At 37.4% G+C, this 21,185-nt stretch overlaps 1 protein-coding gene across 2 annotated transcripts in view; it reads left to right on the forward strand.

Moving 5' to 3' along the window:
- LOC148939330 (serine protease 33-like) overlaps window positions 1-21,185 on the forward strand; it is a 146,512-nt gene that overhangs the window by 71,469 nt on the left and 53,858 nt on the right. The window contains exons 1-2 of one of the 2 annotated variants that reach the window (XM_089107111.1): window positions 286-415; window positions 18,017-18,222. In XM_089107111.1, the coding sequence (XP_088963237.1) occupies window positions 330-415; window positions 18,017-18,222 (292 nt within the window). In that variant the 5' untranslated portion in view covers window positions 286-329. Of the gene's footprint in view, window positions 1-285; window positions 416-18,016; window positions 18,223-21,185 lie in introns of those variants that run through there. The other variant, XM_089107110.1, reaches the window with a different exon arrangement.

Below are 21,185 nucleotides of genomic sequence, written 5' to 3' on the forward strand. Positions count from 1 at the left end.
TTTCCTCTCCGATTTAGTAAATTCTTCCAGGTCAGGGTGGCAACCTTGTTCGTAGCCAATTTTAAAAATAAAGAACGTGTGTTGATAAACAGCAAAAAATGAGCAAAAAAAAGTAAAGCACCATATAACATTAGAAACTGTTGTTTTCTTGATTGTTCTGGTAAAAAAGTAATCGGGACCTACTTCAGCAAAGCTCTTTCCATTGAAAAATAATTTCAAGCAAAGCTTCTTGAAAATAGCTTGGCTAGGCTAGGCCTAGTCTTGATGTTACTAGAGTTTTTGGCACTCCAGGGTCTTTTACCCATGAAGCAGTTTAAAGGTAAACATTAATGGCTCTAAAAGAAAGTATCATGATGTACCAGATTGGTAATTTTGCAGACTCAATGCCTTTCACTGATACCTTATGTAGGCTAAGGTAAGATACCTAGTAAGCTTTCTGATTTGCTTGAATATTTTGATATAAATCTACCTAATAGTTATTTTAAAATAGTAGCATACACCTTTTATGCTTTTTTATGGAAATACAGATTACTTTGACAAACAGCATCAATTAGCCTAGGCTACTGTCTAGTCATAGCATAACAAACTACATTTAGAACTGTTCAGAGGGGACAGGGCAACCAGGGCAGTCAATATCTACCAAATCATATTATTGAGTTAGGACTATAGTAAATACAACATTCGATGCCTTTTTTTATGCTGAATACGAATATAATACGCATTTCGATTGGAAATTAATTTCAGCCCCCCCTATATATGCCAATTCAGGGTTAGGTTAGGTTTAGCCTATAGGGGGGGCTGAAATTCATTTCTGATAGAAATGCTTAGGCTATTATATTTGTAATCAGAATAAAAAAAGGCATCAAATGGTGTATTCACTTTATTTGAAACTCAATAATATGATTTGGTATATATTGACCACCAGGGCCACTGCTTTGGGCAGCAAGGCAGAGGGGTTGCCAGTTTGGATCAAATTTTTCACTTTGATTTGGCTGTCTGCTTATATTTGAGCCAGGAGGGGTACAATGTAATTATATTTTCCTCAGGCATTACTAACCCTAGGCAGGCCTGTCACATATGGGGGGACACCCCCCTACCAAGGTTTTTGGTCACTTGGTAAAAAAAAATTGTTAAAATTATGGTGCTTTACACCACAATTTTTCCGATGCTGCTAAAATTCTTTATTCAGTTCAATAAAGACCACAACAATACTCACATGTTATCTACAGAAATTTTGAACTTGATCTGTAAACACAGCAGTTTTAGCAACTCCTGCAGTAATTTTAAGGATGGTGCCACAACTTTCTATTTGTTTAAAAATCAGCATTAAAACAGTGACATTATTTGTACCAAAATCTAGATCTCAGTTGGTAAATGCAGCAGTTTTACCAACTCATGCAGTGACTTTACATATTGTATTTAAAACAGACATTATGCTAATTATATTGACAAAAAACAGTGGAAATTACTCCGTTTGGATATTACAGTGGATATTTGCAGTTTACAACAAAATTTGACTATGATGAAGGAGAATACATCACTTGATTTTTTTATGTTTTTTTTTTTAATCCAATAATCACTTATAACTTTGCCAAATTTGCCATTGATTGTCAATTCTGAGATAGCAGATCAATTTATGAGCATTGAAAAATACATTTTGATCTTCCCAGTTGTGAAGAACATAAAGCTGCACTATGGGACATTTGTACCTGAAAAGTAATGTAGTCTAGCCCAGATAAGAGAAACACTAACATAAGCATTTATTATCTTAATCATTGTCTTAACTAAGTCTATTTACCACATTTTTCATGAAATTATGCACAGTGACAAATGATTATGCATCAGCTATTATATAAAATGGTTGGAGGCTATTGTGTTGGGGAGTGGGTTATCACATCCCTGATAAAACACATTTTGATGCTTAAATTGTCCAACTCTCAATGGGCCTTCACACTGGTATAGTTATATAGGGGGGGGGTATAGGAATATATTTCTTATCTCCCTACATTTAAACTAAACCTGAATAAGGTTGTTTTGGGGCTTATACATCCAATGTTATTACAGAAAAAATTATCTTGCATTTATTTTAATGCTTTATCTACCTAAACTGATACGGTTTATGATATAATTATGTATAAGCGTATTTTAGCAATTATGAAGAATGGGTGGTGGATCATTTTGTGGGTGGTTCCCCCTGCCTCAACAAGTAGATTTTGATGGTCATTTGTTAAAAATGTGTTTTAAAGATTAGACAAAAACATTATTGGAGAGAACAAACAAGACAGATACATGAAGAAAAATACCCCTTAATGCACATTAAACACAAGATGGAAATGAATAAAGCTGTAATTATCAATCTGTTTTTTTAAACAGACAGGAGATGTAAGGCTCCAAACTTTGACATATTCAATCTCACTTTTAGGACCAAGGATCTTAAGATAGGCCAAGAACTTGTAAATAAACTTATAGTATGAAGGTGTGGTTTGGAAAAAATGTATATCAGTCTAAAAATTAGGCAAAGAATATTCTTGTAGGAAATAAACAAGACAAATAGTTGGTTCACCTTTATTTATAATACTACAATTTCATGCATATAAACAGTTAAACTGTCAGGCAACCCAATTTATGAGCCAAGGCAGTTCCATTCCTGCAACATTAATTAAAAATTGGTTGACCAACAAGTCACTTGGACTTGCAGGCAAACAAGGTTCATAAGCCTAAATAGGCCCACCCACCTAAAATCTCAGGTGGGTTAGGTTATTTTGCTGGTGAACAAGTGACATAAGTTTAATAAGGCCCACCTGCCTATAGTCTCAGGCAAGGGTAACTGAATTTTAGGATTAACAAATCAGCACAAAGTTACCTGGACTTGCAGGCAAACAAGCAACCTAAACTTAATGTATAGGATTTTCTGAATATGTTAACCGTATAGGCATTTCTGAAAATTATGGGTATTCACTAGTAAAAAATTACTTGTAACAGATTGTTATCCTAAAGTGATGCAAGAAAAAAGAAAACTTAAATGGAACAAAAACAGGAATTGTTATGGACAACATTAGAGAGACATGGCTCCTCTGAATGAAAAATGTTCATAAAATAAAACAATATCATTAGATCATTATCATTACCTGTCACTGTTATTATGTAATATATTCCATTATGTTGTGAATCATGTTTGATATATTGTAACATTCCTTACTTACCTGCTTGTAATTGTGTATGCATGCTGGTATATATTGCTCATGCTTTTCTTATGATTATATTATTTAAGGTTTTGTAACCTGGGTTTTTGAAGTATATCCTTGAAGAGACAAATTGTTACAATATTATTGTATTGTTTATGCTTCCCAATGTACACTGTTTATTCTAATTTAGCATTAGGCTACATAATTCTGGTGTACTAATTGGGTGGGAGGGGGGAATTATCACAGTTAGACTTTGAAAAATACCTTCTTATTTCTATTTCATAGCTATTTTCTGTTTTATCATGGCTGACTGGTTACTTCCCCCTCCCTCCTTACATTTTATGAATTGGAACCACTGACATAATTACTAGATACAAATCACCAGCACAACTGGGTTATATTTGTTTAGTGAGGAACCTGAATTAAAGAGACTCTTACTTAGTTAATTCATAATAAATAGAATTATTGTGTGGTAACAGACTTTGAAGTTGATTCCACTATACTTTACTCTCCCCCCCCCCAAATCTGGAAATATATAGCCCGAGTCTGCTTAAATCATTAATCACCTACAAATGAGAAATTCTTATCACTAGCCAGTTATTTAAAGAAACACATTTTTAAGCTTTGGGTTACTAGGCTATTATGGGTTGTTTTTAGCTCTTTTGGCCCCTTTAAGTACTCAAATAAATAGTCTCCATCAAGTGATTACTGAATTATGAAAGAGCATGAAAAATATTCATCATTTAATTGTGCTGAAAAGCTAAATTTTGTTGAAAACTGTATCTAGGCTATGTACCAAAAATTTAGTGTAGATTAATAATTCAGGCTATATGCTTTGCCATTATGGACGGAGGGGGGGGGGGTGATAAAGTTAGCTATATTTGGATTCACAGTGGAATTCCAACTAAATATGTGTCTATTTCTTAGCCAGGCCTGTGAAATGAAGCATTATTTATTTTATTCTATTATTCTTATTATTTATATTGCTTACCATCATGAATCTTCAAATGAACTTCTAGGCTCCTAGGAATCTTGTTGTCATCTTGGATAGCAAGAGAAGCTAGCCAATATTGGGTATAACAAGAGGCTGGAACAAGTATCCTGAAATGGTGTCTTGCATACTATCTAGTGCTTGGTCACCATCAACTACACTTCTGACAAATCAGAATAGTCACTTTCGGAACTTGATGAGGTCATATTTATTTACAAAATGGATTTTTTCAATCAACAGATTTTGTAATTTTGAATTTTCACGAATGAAAAGCACTGTCGGATTCATAGGAAATAGTTTCCGCTATTTTGTTTTTTAGTTTCACGGTTTATCATTGTTTTATCATCGGCAACATTGTACTGTTTTATGAGTTCTAAGTCTAACTAAAAATGCTTATAGCAACTAAAAGAAAACTCACAGGAAACTCGGATTTTCAAATATGAATAGACCTAAGATAGATCCAGAGGACTAATTATGTTTTCATTTTGGTGTTCTTGCTACTTTAAGTTAATCAAACTATGTTTGAATTTTGATTCTGAATTTAGAGGATTCATTATAGGTTTTAGCGGAGAATTGGACAAGATAAAAATTGTTGAAATCAGAGTCATGCAAGGATTTTAGTCTGTATCAACGATTCGCCCTTTCAGCCGTGAGGACCAAAAGCGGACCCGTGGACCTGTATTTCCGTCAGCCCCTAAAACTTCGTAAATTAGATACCTCGCCGCCACACTTCCATCTTATGATCGCCCGAGTATTTTTTTTTAGATTTGTCCTCCATGATAAATGTTAAAAATTGAATATTAACAATTGAATTTTAATTTTGAAAATTTAATCTTAAAATAAACATTAATAATAAAAAATCAATAAGAAGCCAGTATGACTTTAAAAAAGTTTGAACATTCTTACTGCATGTTGTAATATGTACTTTGATCTAAGAAAAATTTAAATCAAATTGGAAAAGATGCAAAATAAGCAGATTATATGAAAATATAATGACAATATATAATTATAATTACAATACAATACATTTATTATAAAACAAATACGCCTTTAGATATTTAGGAGAAGCACCCACACGTACACGTCTAGCTTGTATTGTTTCATCTATTAGAACTTTGGATTTCCTTTGTATGGATGGATTTCGTTAAGACAGTCATACTACGATTCTTAAACGGTTAACATTCATCCATTTAGGACTGTTTCCTAAATGATCCCTGAGTGATCGTGAGTTGCAAAAGGTGTCAAACATATATATATATATATATATATATATATATATATATATATATATATATATATATATATATATATATATATATATATATATATATATATATATATATATATATATATATATATATATATATATATATATATATATATATATATATATATATATATATATATATATATATATATATATATATGTATATATGTATATATGTATATATGTATATATATATATATATATATATATATATATATATATATATATATATATATATATATATATATATATATATATATGTATAATAATAATAATTTATTACAAACCCGCTATAAAAAAGAAGCATGAAGAAGCGGAGCAAAACAAAAGAAAAGAGAAAATAAAGACGAAAACAAATCAACCGAACATAATAATCTACTAAATACAAACAAATCACACTTCAACTATCAAGCAAGAAAGTCGCTGGGAAATCAAATAATAGTGCCCTGTGTTTCACGAGAGCTTGTTTTTCAAAATTCGGCATGAACTCAACAGGATCAGGTATATGATACTTTTCTAGCAGACCAGTGTTACGGAGGTAAAGTGGCAGACCAAGCAGAAACTTTAAATATTTGCAAAAGCCTGAACGGATTCGCAACATATCCGAATTCGATAGCCAATGCCAAACGGGTGAGATGTAGTGAGCTAAGGGAAGAGCGACGGCACGATACAACCTAGCAAGGATATGCTTATTAAATTTAAACTTCAGGGCTGCAAGTTTAGCATACCCAGACCGAAAACCCGACAGAACCTGGTCAACAAAAAGAGCACGCGAGCGTCTGAGGTCGCTTCCATATGTGATACCTAGGTACTTCAACTTGCGGCTTGGAAGTACTACTTGCCCTGCAACGGTAACACGGGTAGCCTCGCGACGGGCAACTTCAGACGGCGCACGCGGGGGTTCAAATACAAGAAATTCTGTTTTAGCAGGGTTAATAACCAGACCAATATTAGTATAACCTCGACTTAGGAGATCGATATTAGCTTGAAGGTTACAAAGCGATGTGCTCACCAGTAATATGTCGTCTGCGTAGCACAGTAGGCTCACATCCATACATTCAGTGTTAAAACCACCGTTAATCTTTTTTGTTACCGACGAGGTTAGTGAATTGAAGAGTACAGGGCTTAAAACCGACCCTTGACGCAGTCCCCGGTGAAGCTTAATCGGTTTCGACAGGAGTTCACTACTCAACTTAACACGGATAAGGCTACTCGAATACCAGTGCCATAGGACGGCCGCTACATGTGGGTTCACACCTTGGTGCAGCAGGTTCAAAATTAACTTTGAATGAATTACCGAATCGAACGCCGCGGACACATCTACTGCACAAATTAAAAGAGTCCGTGATTGATTCTGAGCTTTCGATACTATACGCGTAAGAAGGCGATGTGCAAATGCACAACCGAGGTGGCGACGGAACCCGAATTGTCGATTATCAATTTTACACTTTCGTAACAGCTCAGGTAACAGAAGTCTCTCTAACACTTTGCTTAATGTACTAGAAACTGTTATAGGCCTATAGCTAGAGCAGAGGTTACGATTTTTTCCCTTCTACAAGACGTTAGACACAATACCTAGGGCAAACGACCTAGGGACTGCACCAGAATCAAGGCACATTTGATATAGCAGCGTCAAGTGCTCAATGAGCAGAGGTGAGCCACAGCGGAGGTGTTCAGTCACAATTCCGTCGTGCCCGGGAGCCTTGCCCTTTCTCAGCTGCTTAATAACCTGGAGCACTTCGCCTATTGAGACGGTAAAATAGTTCCGTTGGCTCAAGAGGGACGCAAAAGCTCGTGAGAGCTCACTATCACTTTCGGTTGTTAGTTGGGCATGTTTAATCCCAAAAACTTCACTATAATGTTTTACCCACTGCTCCTCAGGTATGTTACTAGCAGGGTTTGTCACTGGTTTAGACTGTCTAAAAGACTTCCACATAGATACAGGATTATTTGCTGCTTCTTGGGAAGCAAGTTCGGCTTCGGCAGCTTTAAGATCACTTACAGACTTATTATAAGTTTTTTTCGTGTTGCGGAACTGCTCAAACACTACACCTGACCTCGGCCTCTCGCAATCGCGCCATAATCTCAGCCAAAACTTAGCACGAGCTTTGGCTTGCCTTACTTTTGGAGAGCGACTCCAGCCAGGCTTGCTGATTCCAGGTTTAAAACGGCGAGTGGGTACAGAAGCCTGCTCAGCCGTTTTCATTGCATGTATAATCTCAGTACAATAAATGTCTAGTGCTACCAAATCACTCGAGCCATGCATCAAGAGCTGAAAGGGAACTTTTATCTTTCCGAGAATCTCATCACATGTCTGTTTATACTGGTCGGCGTTTATTTTATTCCACTCAGTCTTGGTAGCAAAAATTTGGGGCTTATTCGGCCTACACGGGAAGAAGTTAGCCTTAAAGCACAAGCCAAGGTGATCACTTACTGTGTGCTCAGAGTCCACGGTGACTGGAGCACCTAGAGAGAAGTTACATAGCACATGGTCAATGTTTGTCGTTGACCCGGAATTATGGATGTACGTATATGTGTCAGTCTTTTCACAGAGATCATACCCAGCTGGGATTACTGAGAAGAAGATTTCGGAGAGCTTATTTGATGGGTTCGTTAAGTCGCACTGAAAGTCACCGCAGACTAGCACTCTTTGATTGCCCAGCCTAATAAGTAAGCGCGAGAGGCGGCCACAAGCTTCCGAGAACCGTTTTTCGGAAGAGAGGGTGTTTAGGTTTGTTGGTAGATAAACCGTGATCAAAACAAAACCCCCGGGGCCAGGAAAATCTACAGCGAGGAAGAACTCACACGATTCCAGCTTTTGACATTCAAGCGAACTGTCCGTTATGATAGCAGTGCCCCCACTAGGTCGACCACGGACTGAGGACCTTTTTGCTTCATGCATGAACACAGATTTTTGATTCAACTGTTCGAAAAGACCAAAATTTTCGGAGGTGAGTAAATGTTCTTGTAAGCACACAACATTAAATTGACGGCATAGTTCTTTAACGTAGTCTAGTTTGACTGAATTGTGCCCATAGATATTTCGGCAGATGATGGAGAGAGAAGTCATTTCGTTGTAGTGGGCTTTTTCATAGCATTTCTAACTAGTGGGCATCTCATGCTGTATGAGGGGTGGGTGTTGTGGCCTTCTGGGCATAGAGCACATTTAACTGTGGTGGACGTGCATGGGGACGTCCGTGATGCGACGTGGGCACCGGCGCACTTAGAGCACTTCGGAGCGTTGCTGCAGGCACTAGAGAGGTGCTCGAAAGATTGACAGTTAAAACATCTCTTGGGGAGCTCTTTATAGGCCTCAACCCGGAAGTGAGTGTAGTCTACAAATATTCCGCGTTTAATTGTCTGATCTCGCGCGAACGAGTCTTTAAATACAAGTTTCACTGTGCCAGAGGTGCCGAACCGGTGGACTTCCGTAACTTCGGAGTTCGCAGCAATAATTTCTTCCTCTGTGGTTGCCGGAGGAACGAATCTTGCCACCGCTAAAAACTTTGGTTTCCGGTAAGAAACCTTGACATCACGGACATTTTCTTTCAACATGTCTGCGAGGATTTGAGCTGAATCCGCCGTATCGAGAAAGGCAACTAACCCACCTTTTCGTTGAGTGATCTGGCGAATATGTCCTTTTCCACCGTTCTTTTCGATAAACTCCTTCTGTTTGGCACATGATTCAAGGCTTTCCGCCGGCACATTCGCTATCACTACAGGATTCTCAAGTCTTTCTGGTTTCGGTAGCAGGGGCCAGACAGTAGGGCCTGACGGAAGGTAGAACTTACACTGATCGATTAGTCCCTCTATTTTCTCTGTGCACTCGTTAACTCTAATTGAAAGAGAAGTCAGCACATCTTGCGGTATTCTAGGCACTTCGCCAATTTTCCAGATAGTAAATCTATAGGTGAAATTGGCTGAGTTTTCTGCATTCTTGATAGCATCGTATAAATCACCCATGAAAACATCACTCTGCAAACCAGCTCGGCGGTCCTTCATTACATATTCATCTCCAAGTTGCCGCAAAATATCGTTCAGTTTGCAATGCGCAGCGTACAGAATGTCTTTTCCGTAAAATTTACTTCCCGTAGCAACCACCGCATCACGGGAAATATCGGCATATCGCAAACTTGTCTGAGCGAAATTCAGGACAGGCGCGTATATATATTCGTAAATAGTCTCTTGTGTCATACCAACGAACTTCACTGCTCGAGAGCTGAAAGTAGTCCAGAATCTTGAACGTTTTATTTTCTTTCGCACACAATACACCTTCACGCGTCGAGCGCTGAATGATCGCCTACTGAAATCACCCAGGAACAAGGGAAGCGTAAGTACCCCCTCACCTTTTCCCCGCAATTTTCGGGTAACTGAATACCAGCGGGTACAGTACGGCGCTTGCGGGGGGTTCCTTCCCCTCTTCTGCTTGCTCCCAGTAGAAATCAGCACCTTAATGATATGGGAGAAATTGTCTTTATAGATGGCGCCCCAATCAACTTAAGAAAAAAGATGGCGCTGGTGAAGATGTTCGAAAAGAAAGACCTATTCTAGGGATTGGAGAATCACTCAATTTAACTTAACTGTAAAATTGTCTATTAAAGGGTACAAATCAATATGAAAACAACCTCAAAGTAGTGCTATAACTTTATCCCATTAACAGCAAACAAGCAAACTCAGGCACATACACATACACTCTGGAAATAATACAGATGGCGCTATATATATATATATATATATATATATATATATATATATATATATATATATATATATATATATATATAGATATATAGATATTTCAATATTTATATTCAATATTATAGATATTTAATTATAGAAATATATAGATATTTCACACCTTTGTTGTCAAGTTGGAAGCGGTGGAAAGTTGGAAGGAGCTTGGACCTAAGCACCCCTCTTTTTGTTTTTCAATCATGCAAATTAAAGTTTTTCCACGACTCTGATCATATCAAGGCGCAGGACGTCCATCATTGGCAGCGCGCTAGCGCCGCCTAAGTAAAGAACGATGTGGATGCATTGTGTGCTTTTTTTATTCTTCAGCAGGGCACTTCGTATCAAAGGAGTTGTCGTAGAAACATCGAAAAAGTCTCTTTCGATTGGAAATTGGAGTGGCTAGTGCCCTTTTTAATAGTCGAAAGTGACTGGAGGGCAACTAGCCCCCCCTCACGCCCATCATTTCCCCAAACACATCCAATCAAAATTTTGAGATAGCCATTTTGTTCAGCGTAGTTGATTTCCACATAGAAAATATGTTTTTAAGGAGGAAACTCCCCCCCAACGCTCGGGGTAAGGGTTTTAAGATATGCCCTGAGGGCATATAAGAACGATGTTGGCACAATGTACTATTTATTATTTTTTTCCTTTAGAACAGGGCAGTTCATATGGAAGGGTTCGTCATAGAAACTTCAAAAGGGGCTCATTCGATAGGAAATTGAGAGTTCTAGAGCACTTTTTAATACCCCCCCCCCCATACACATTATTCCCCCAAATACCCGAACTCAGAATTTCGAGGTAGCGTATTCGGTTATAATAGTTAAAAAACAGATAGTAAGTGTGTTCTGATGGAAAACACTACCCCACAGCTTTCGGGCCCCGGGTTTTATATCAGACCTAAGGGGCATATAAGGTTTTTATAAAAGGCGTGTTCGTAGAAACTTAAAAACAGGCTCATTCGATTGAAAATTTGAAGTGCTAGTACCCTTTTGAATAGTCGAAAGAGATTGGAGGGCAACTAGCCCCCCCTCCATGGCCATCATTCCCCCAAACACATCCACTCAAAATTTTGAGATAACGATTTTGTTCAGCGTAGTTGATTTTCTGATAGAAAATATGTTTTTGAGGAGGCCACTCACCCAAAACCCTCAGGGCAAGGGTTTTAAGTATTGCCCTGGGGGCATATAGGGTTTTTATAGAAGGCGTTGTCGTATAAACTTCAAAAGGGGCTCATTCAATTGGAAATTCAAAGGGCTAGTGCCTTTTTTAATAGTCGAAAGTGATTGGAGGGCAACTAGCCCCCCCCCCCCCCCCACGCCTATCATGTCCCCAAACACATCCAATCAAAATTTTGAGATAGCCATTTTATTCAGCGTAGTTGATTTCCTGATAGAAAATGTTTTTGAGGAGGACACTCCCCCACAACCCCCGGGGCAAGGGTTTTAAGTTATGCCCTGAGGGTATATAAGAACAATGTTGGGACAATGTACTATTTTTTATTTTTTCTTCCTTTAGAGCTGGGCACTTCAAATGGAAGGGGTCGTCGTAGAAACTTCGAAAGGGGCTCATTCCGTTGGAAATTGAGAGTTCTAGTGCCGTTTTTAATAGGCGAAGTTGATTGGAGGGCCACTAGCCCCCCCCCCAACCCATCATTCCCCCAAACACAACCAATCAAAATTTTGAGATAGCCATTTTGTTCAGCGCAGTTGATTTCCACATAAAAAATATATTATTGAGGAGGACACTCCCCCCAACCCTCAGGGCAAGGGTTTTAAGTTATGCCCTGGGGGCATGTAAGGTTTTTATAGAAGACGCTGTCGTAGAAACTTCAAAACAGGCTCATTCGATTGAATATTCAAAGGGCTAGTGCCCTTTTTAATAGTTGTTGTTACTTATAACAATTAACTGATTGGAAATAAAACGATTGGTGTATTCCGCATTCACGATGAGATTTCACTAATATCAAGATTCAACTATTGGTAATTTAAGTCAATCAGAATTTTTCATGGAATATTTGATTCAATCAGAAAATCATAGGCAGCGTGCTAGCGCTGCCTAGGTAAAGAAAGATGTGGGCAAAATATGTTTTTTTTTCTCCATACCAGGGCATTTTGTATTGAAGGAGTTGTTGTAGAAACTTCGAAAAGGGCTCATTCGATTGGAAATTGGAGTGGCTAGTGCCCACTCCAAGATATATTTTTGAGGAGGACACTCCCCCACAACCCTCAGGGCAAGGGTTTTAAGTTATGCCCTGGGGGCATATAAGGTTTTTTATAGAAGGCGTTGTCGTAGAAACTTCAAAAGGGGCTCTTTTGATTGGAAATTCAAAGGGCTAGTGCCCTTTTAAATAGTCAAAAGTGATTGGATGGTAACTAGCCCCCCTCCCCCACGCCCCTCATTCCCCCAAACACATCCAATTAAAATTTATAGATAGCCAGGTTATTCAACGTAGTTGAAAGTTTTGGAAATTAGGTCTTTAAGGATGACAACCCCTCCCCAGGGCAAGGGTTGTAAGTTATGCCTTGGGGGCATATAAAGTTTTTATTGAAAGCGTTGTCGTAGAAACTTCAAAAGCGCTCATTCAATTAGAAATTGAAAAGGCTAATGCCTTTTTGAATAGTTGAAAGTGATTGGATAGCGACCAACGCCCCTCTCATGCCCACCATTTTCCCAAACACATCGAATTAAATTTTGAAGTATCCATTTTGTTCAGAGCTGTTGAAAATTTTGGAAATTTTGTCTTTTATGATTATAACCCCCTCAGAGTCATCAATGCAAGGTTTGTGAGTTGTGCCCTGGGGCATATAAAGTTTTTATTGAAAGCGGTGTTGTAAAAACTTCCAATGAGCCAAAAGGGCTCATTCAATTGGAAATTGAAAGGACTATTGCCTTTTTTAATAGTTGAAAGTGATTGGATAGCGACTAACGCTCCTCTCACTCCCACCATTTTCCAAAACACCTCCAATCAAAATTTTGAGATATCCATTTTGTTCAACGTAGTTGAAAGTTCTGGAGATTAGGTCTTTTAAGATGATAACCCCCTCAGAGCCCTCAGTGCAAGGGTTTTAATTTATGCCTTAGGGGCATATAAAGTTAATATAGAAAGTTGTTGCAAAAATCATAGGCAGCGCGATTACGCTGCATAAGTAAAGAACGGGGACAACCAAGAACGAGAAAAGAAACGAGGACTAAGAAAAGAGGAGGACACTTCCCCATAACCCTCTGGGCAAGGGTTTTAAGTTCGATCTCAAGGGTTTATAGGAACGATGTTGGCGGAAAGTATTATTTATTAATTTTTTCCTTTAGAGCAGGGCACTTCGTATAGAAGAAGTTGTTTTAGAAACTTCGAAAAGCACTCATTCAATTTGGAATTGGAATGGCTTGTGCCCTTTTTAATAGTCGAAAGTGATTGGAAGGCGACTGACATCCCTTCCACGCCCACCATTTCCCGAAATACAACCAATCAAAATTTTGAGATAGCCATTTTGTTCAGCGTAGTTGATTTCCAGATAGAAATTATGTTCTTGTGGATAGTCCCCCACAGCTCTTACGACAAGGGTTGTAAGTTATGCCCTGGGGCATATAAGGTTTTGTATAGAAGGCGTTGTCGTAGAAACTTCAAAAAAGGCTCATTAGATTGGAAATTCAAAGGGCTAGTGCCCTTTTTAATAGTCGAAAGTGATTTAAGGACACCCATCCAGCCTCTCGCGCCCATCTTTTACCCGAAAACATCGAATCAAAACTTTGAGACATCCAGTTCATTTAACGTAGTTTTAAGCTCGGAAAATTTGGTCTTCGAGGATGACAACCCCCACATCCCTCAGGGAAATGACTGTTAACGATGTTCAGGGGGCATATAAGATTTTTATTGAAAGCGTAGAAACTTCAAAAGGGCTCATTCAATTGAAATTGAAAGGGCTCGTGCCCTTTTTAATAGTTAAAAGTGATTGGAGAGCGACTAACGCCCCTCTCACGCCCACCATTTTCCCAAACACATCCAATAAAGATTTTATGTTACATCCAATAAGATAGCCATTTTGTTCCATGCAGTGCAAAGTTCAGGAAATTATACCTTTGAGCAGGACACTCCAATCAGAGTCTTCAGGGCAAGGGTTATAAGTTATGCCCTGGGGGCATATAAAGTTTTTATTGAAATCTTTGTCGTAGAAACTTGAAAAAAGGCTCATTTGATTTGAAATCCAAAGGGCTAGTACCCTTTTTAATGGACGAAAGTGATTATTGATATTTTTTGTTGTTGTTGTTGTTTAGACCAGGGCACTTCGTATCGAAGGAGTTGTCGTGGGAACTTCGAAAAGGGCTCATTCGATTGAAAATAGAAATGGCTGATGCCCTTTTTAATAGTCGAAAGAGATTGGAGGGCAACTAATCCCCCTTCCACTCCCCCCCCCCCACCCCCAACCAAACAATTGCCCATTATGTTTAACAACTAAATGTTGCCTTAAGATTAAATCAAAAGGCACTGTGATAAAGTTAATTCCCAAAGGCATCTCAGCAGTATCCCAAGAACGACTGAGGTATTATGTTCAAAATTTCGGGGCTACTTCTGCTCTTAAAAAAAAATTAACCAAATCAAATAGCGCAAGTGTATCCAAACTATCAAAGAAAGTAAACAGATTTTTTTGTGAATGGTTTCAAGTTTTCCATTTCAGGTCAACTAGAGGAGGTATGAAACTAAATTAAACAGTACTATTTTTGTCCAGATTTTTAAAAGGGTGTATATTATTAAAAATTGCTGAAAATTTTTCTCCAGCATACAAATAGCAGACCAAACTATAAAGTCTTAAAAAACTAAAAGATTTAAAGTATTATTTTCTTTTTCCCTGAAAAGACTATGTCAATATAAAACGAACAGAAATTAATTAAAAAAAAACTTTTTCCGCAAAATAAGTTTTTCAAAGAAAAGTAAAGAACTTCACTAAAACAAACATGAGCAAAATTAGAATTGAATAATCAACCAAGCGTTAAAATACGACAAATCAACATCGATAAATAAATGAAACCCGAAACGAACAGAAATTGCAATAAATAACCGAGTCAAACTCAAAACGAGTAGAAATTAACATAAGTTGGGTGCAAAACCCCGATGCCTTCCCAAGGCCTGAACAAAATTTGCACTTTACTGAAAAAATACAAATGAATGTGCATTGTCAGTTTAATATACATATACTGATATTTAGTAGTCAAAATGTTATTATTGTTTGACTTATTAAAGTAATAATCTAAATAATAACATTTATATTTTTTTCAGTAAAGGGCAAATTTTGTTCTGGCCTTGAGAAGGCATAGGATTTTTTTTTTTTTTTTTTTTTTTTTTTTTTTTTTTTTTTAGCTTGTAATCTTCTATAGTATTTTGTCCATTTGCACATCGGAAAGTTGTTTATTGAGTGTCATAACTACCAGCTATAGTTCTTGTATGCAATCAAAGGTTTTATAAAGAGCTTGGAAAGATAATTACTTGTAAGGATCCCTATATGAAAAAAGGAAGCCCCCCCTGTAGGGCCCCTTATGAGCAAGAAGCTCAAACGTTTTTCGAAATGTGATTTGGCAAACTCTGTAAAATTTTCGAGCAAGTAAATTTAATAACACATATAGTGTAAGTGATAGCTACTACACAACCAGTAGTCCTGCAAGGTAATACATAATAGCTCATTATTGGGTTGAATAACAACTAGATGAGTAAAAACTGCAACAGTACTCACTGTCTATTAAAAAATCATATGTGGTCTAAAACCGTATGTAAGGATGTTGTATCTCTTTTGAATAGATGCTTTTAGATCTAGGCTTTTAGATCAAACTTTAACTTTCAAACTTTTCAAATTTCAAACTTTGATAAACTGGACGCACATAGTGCCTTTTGATTTAGTATAATATGCCCCTAAACATTCTCCAATGCATCATCTTAATGCCCTTAGCTTTTTCGTATACACTCATAATCAGTGTTTCCCCTTTTCCTAATGATAAATCTTGCATGTAAACAATGGGTAAATTGCATAATTTTCATTCTTTGCCTCAGGGCTATGAGGGCATGGTATCTCTGGAAGTATAGCTATTAGACCTTTTGTCTAGATTGAAGAAAATAAAAATTCCTAAGTTTTGGTCAGTGTTGTCCAGAAGGGGCTACTAAAAAGAGCAAGCAGGGGGCCGGGGGCTGGTTGCCCTCAAACCTCTCTTCAACATCTCCTCAACATGCCTTGAAATTTTCAACTTAATATCCTGTGTCGTTGTTTTGATATTGCGGATATTCCCTTTTCACAACCAGCAAGCACATAGTGTCTTTTGATTGTGCTTGGCACCCCTCTCAACATTTCCTTAAATTTTCATCTTAATACCATAAGACTTTTAGGAGACCCAGGATTAAGCAAGCGTCTTTTCCAATGAAAATCCTTATATGTCAACAATGGTCAAAATTCGTAACTTACAGCCATTGCCCCAGAGGCTGGGGGAGGTGTGTCAACCCCGGAGGCACAGCTATTTGACCTTTGAACTATTTTGAACAAAATAGCTATCTCTGATTTTGATCTGATCATTTGGGGGAAAAGGGAAAGGGGGGCTGGTTGCCCTTCGATCACTTTTAACTCTTAACAGGGTTGCACCAGGTGGTGCAACCCTGGAAGCATAGGTATTTTACCATCTGACTATTTTGAACAAAATGGTTTTCTCCTAGTTTCGATCGTATGTATTTGAGGAAAAAAGGACGCAGGAGGGGAGGGTTGGTTACCCTCCGATCACTTTTGACTCTTAAAAAGGGAACTAGGGCTTTCGATTTCCGATCGAATGAGTCTCCTCTGAAGCTCGTACAACCACCCCTTCCATTAAATCCTTATATGTTAACAATGGACAGCATTCATAACTTACAGTCCTTGCCCCGTGGGCATGGGGGGGGGATTGTCAAACCCGAAAGTACAATTATTCGAATTTTGAACTATTTTGAACAAAATGGCTATCGAAAAATTTTGATTAAATGTATTTAGAGGAAAATGGCACGGGAGGGGGGCTGGTTGTCACACGGGGGGGGGATGAAAGTGGGCCCTTAAAAATAACTAGAACTTTCGATTTGTAATCGAATGAACTCCCTTCAAATTTATTACGACCACCCCTTCAGAAAAAAAAAATTATAGGTTAACAATGGACAATTTGCATACAGCCCTTGCCCTGGGGGCTGTGAGGAGTTTTGTAAAACCCGGAGGCATAGTTATTTTCCCTTTGCACTATTTTGAACAAAATGGCTATCACAAAATTTTGTTCGTATTCTTTTGAGGAAAAAAGGGCGTGAGGGGGAGCTGGTTTCCCGCTAATCATTTTTGACTCTTATTTAGGGCATTAGAACTTCTGTGATTTTCAGTAGAATGAGCCTCCTCTGAAGTTTATACCACCATCCCTTTCATAAAAACCTGATATGTTAACAATAAGCTACTCCCATAACTTGCAGCCCTTGTCTTGGGGCTTGGGGGGATGTCAAATCTGGAACCATTTATTTGTCCTTCGGACTATTTTGAACAAAATGGCTGTGTCAAAACTTTGATCGGATGTATTTGGGGAAAAGAGATCGTGGGGCGGATAGCTGCCCTCCGATTACTTTTGAGTCAAAAAGGGGCACTAGAACTTCCGATTTCCAATTGAATGAGCCCCATTCGAAGTTTATACGAGTACCTTTCCATATTAAGTGCCTTTGGGGAAAAAATAATAATAAACATTGAAGCCTCATGGCTCTTTACTATAGGCAACGCTATAGATTATGTCATAACACTGATTATGTCATAACATTCCTACGATTATGCTCTAGTTTTTGTCTAACTTTCTTCTTTCTTTCTTTAACAGAATACGAGAAAGAATGCTGCAGAACATCACGTCAGAACTTAATATGCCATTTAGATTCGAAGAGCAAGAAGATTCTGAACTAATTTTAAGAAAAATGCTGAAAATGGATATCCGTGACCCCGCAACTAAGGCTCACATGGAGCTTATTAGGAGCCGTATATTAGAGTCTCAACATGATGGTGGACTGCGGTCTCGGAGTGCCGATCGTAAGTTACATGATAAATAATAACACTGAAATCACACATGATATTTATCGCTAAGTTGAAAAGAAGATATAATACCTTTTACACATCGTGTATAATTTTTGCAATATTAGGCACTAACGCAGATGCAAACACGAAATATATCGCACTTGCGTGTGTACAGAATGTTGTCACTAACTCAAAATTTGTTTCAAAGAAAATGTTCCCTATTCGACTTAGCTGTTGATTGAATAAAATAAGTGAAGTTTTTTTGGTACATATGTATTAGCCAGAAAACACGCGAGGAATTGTATAGCGAACATGATACAAGAAACTAGCCAAGCAGCTTAGAGAATTCCTTTGGTTCGCTAGGCAAACAGGGGTTTCTCACTCCGTGAACAATATTTAAACTTTAGTTTTTTGGGGTTGTGGGGCAAAAAAAGGTACCTAGGTTAGGTTATGTATTTTATATATGCAATGTTTTACCCCCACCCCACCCCTAATATGCAAATATATAGTCCAGATTTGTTTCTAAACTATTATATTTTCATCATATTTTGTTTTATTTCATTGCCATTAACCAGTCTTCACGTCTCGCGTTTTTTTCTGGCTAATACAAAAGTACCGTTTTTTAAACGAAATTAAAGAGCGACTGGCAACACAGGGCCCGGGGTTCGATTCTACTGTCATAATCTTAGGCGACATGTCTGCCATCTGTATGTGTGTAAAAATACCCAGCTAATAGACCCGTTGATAACTCTGGAGGAATTTTATGCTCTTATGATAGAGACTGCTCCTCCTTAATTTCCCGCTCGGCACTAATGTCTTATAGCCACTACACTCAAGTTCTTGGTCTGAGTAGAACCGGTTTCTTTCTTTATTTCAGTAGATACCCGGGAAAATCAGTTTAGTGTGAAAGAGATAAACTACAGTGTAGGGATATTTTAATTAAATATTTTACTTGGTATTTTGGTTAGGTTAGGTTTGAAACCATCTAATATAATGCGTTCTGGACGGCCTGATTTCCATAATTTTCTGATGTAGTTTCCATAATTTTGTCACTAAAGTATTATATTTTCATCATATTTAGGTATATTTCATTAGGATTAACCTAACTTCACTTCTTGAGTGTTGTGGCTATAAGAGCTCTTTACGCTAAAGTTTTATAGCGATTGACTGAAAGCATTTTTGAGTGCAACGAATGTAATTAATGGGTAATTTCAATTGTTTCTCTTACCGATTGCGATTTAAAGCATTTCAGCTGAAAATTCGATTGTTTAAAATAAATGCGCATTCATAAGCTTTTCCGTTCTTGAGGCACTGTGAAAAATGCCTTTTGTTTCATTTCAGTTACCCTTGTATTTGAGCAGTCATTCTTAAGATATTGAGGAAAAAAAAATTCAAACTTCAGTGTTAAGTGCTGGGAGTTAAGAAGAACCCCCCCCCCCAAAAAAGTCAAACGATATTAAGCAAACACACACCACTAGATTCAGCATGTCAGAGAAACGTAATGTAGACATTGCATCACATTTATTACAGATGCTTCTTTATTTGCTTTTTGTTTATGTATTTTTTTTCCAAGAGTGATCGTATCAAACCAATGCCCTAAAAGATTGGGAAAGGGCTCTTTTGAGCGAAAATTAAAGTTCTAGTGCACTTTGAAGTGACCAAAAAGATTGTGTTGCTGGGAAATGGCGTTTTCTGCCATTTTGTGGAATCAAACTACGATTTTGCCCGAAAGAGGACTAAGTTGTTGTCGATAAAGAATTCTGAGATAGCCAATGGATTTAGAAGTACCAAAAAATTATATATTGAGCTTCAAAGTGTTTAAGCATATGTATACAATGTAATTAAACATCAGACAACCCTTTTGTAGAGGTCGCGATGGCTTCAGCCGCTTAGAAAATCAAAACGACGAAAAATTTCCGTCTATAAGAACAACAATAGCCCTTTCTGTCCCCCCGAAATTCTGCAATAAAAATACTATTAAGGATTTATTCAACGAAACTACTGTTCATCGGAAATTCTGACTAAATATTCGAGTTTTGTCCAAAGCTGTAATTACAGTCCAATATTTGAATTCTTAATAATAAAAAAAAAGAAAAAGCAGGAGTTTACAATGATTAGTATGTACAATATAACAGCAGAAAAACTAGGATTTATGGGGCCGATGGCCGAGATCATATCTTGGTTAGGCCTGGGCAAGATTTGAAAAACGATCAGAAATTGAAGGAAAAAAAACAAGTTTTTTCAACTGAAAATAAGAAGCAAAATTAAAGCTTAAAACTAGCAGAAATCGTTCCGAATATAAGGAGAGCCGCTCCCTTTTCAATCCTCACTCTTTATGACATAGTTTGATTTTCGTCCCTATTCTTTAAGAGCGACTGCTGAAACTCAAGGGCCATTCAGTTGGAGTAAGAAGTTTTTTTTTTTTTATTAAAAACTTTAGTAAAATGAGCGAGTGATTGTGGAGGGGGTGACCCCTCATGTACGGAATAATTTTTACTCGCTCCAACTTTTAATGTTGTTCCTTAATATCAGTTGAACAAACTTTTTTTTTTATTTATTTGATTTATTGAAAAGGAGCATTTCTCACTTACAGTTTGCTACTACAAACTGTTTGACCCAAACCTTTCTTAATTATGATTAAATAAAAAAAAATAAGTTTTTTAAACTGAAAGTAAGGAGCGACATTAAAACTTAAAACGAACAGAAATTATTCTGTATATGAAAGGGGCTGTCCCCTCCTCGACGCCTCGCTCTTTACGCTAAGGTTTTTAAAAATAAAGTTGTGAGACAGAGTCAAACTTTAGCGTAAAGAGCGAGGCGTTGAGGAGGGGACAGCCCCTTTCATATACAGAATAATTTCTGTTAGTTTTAAGTTTTAATATCGCTCCTTACTTTCAGTTTAAAAAACATGTTTTTTTTATTTAATTTCTGATCGTTTTTTAGTTAATTCAGCTTTTATTTTGGCTCACCGTGATTGA

The sequence above is a fragment of the Artemia sp. Qi Xiang Cuo genome, chromosome 21 (genome assembly GCF_049724085.1).
Source record: "Artemia sp. Qi Xiang Cuo chromosome 21, ASM4972408v1, whole genome shotgun sequence".
NCBI lineage: Eukaryota > Metazoa > Arthropoda > Branchiopoda > Anostraca > Artemiidae > Artemia > Artemia sp. Qi Xiang Cuo.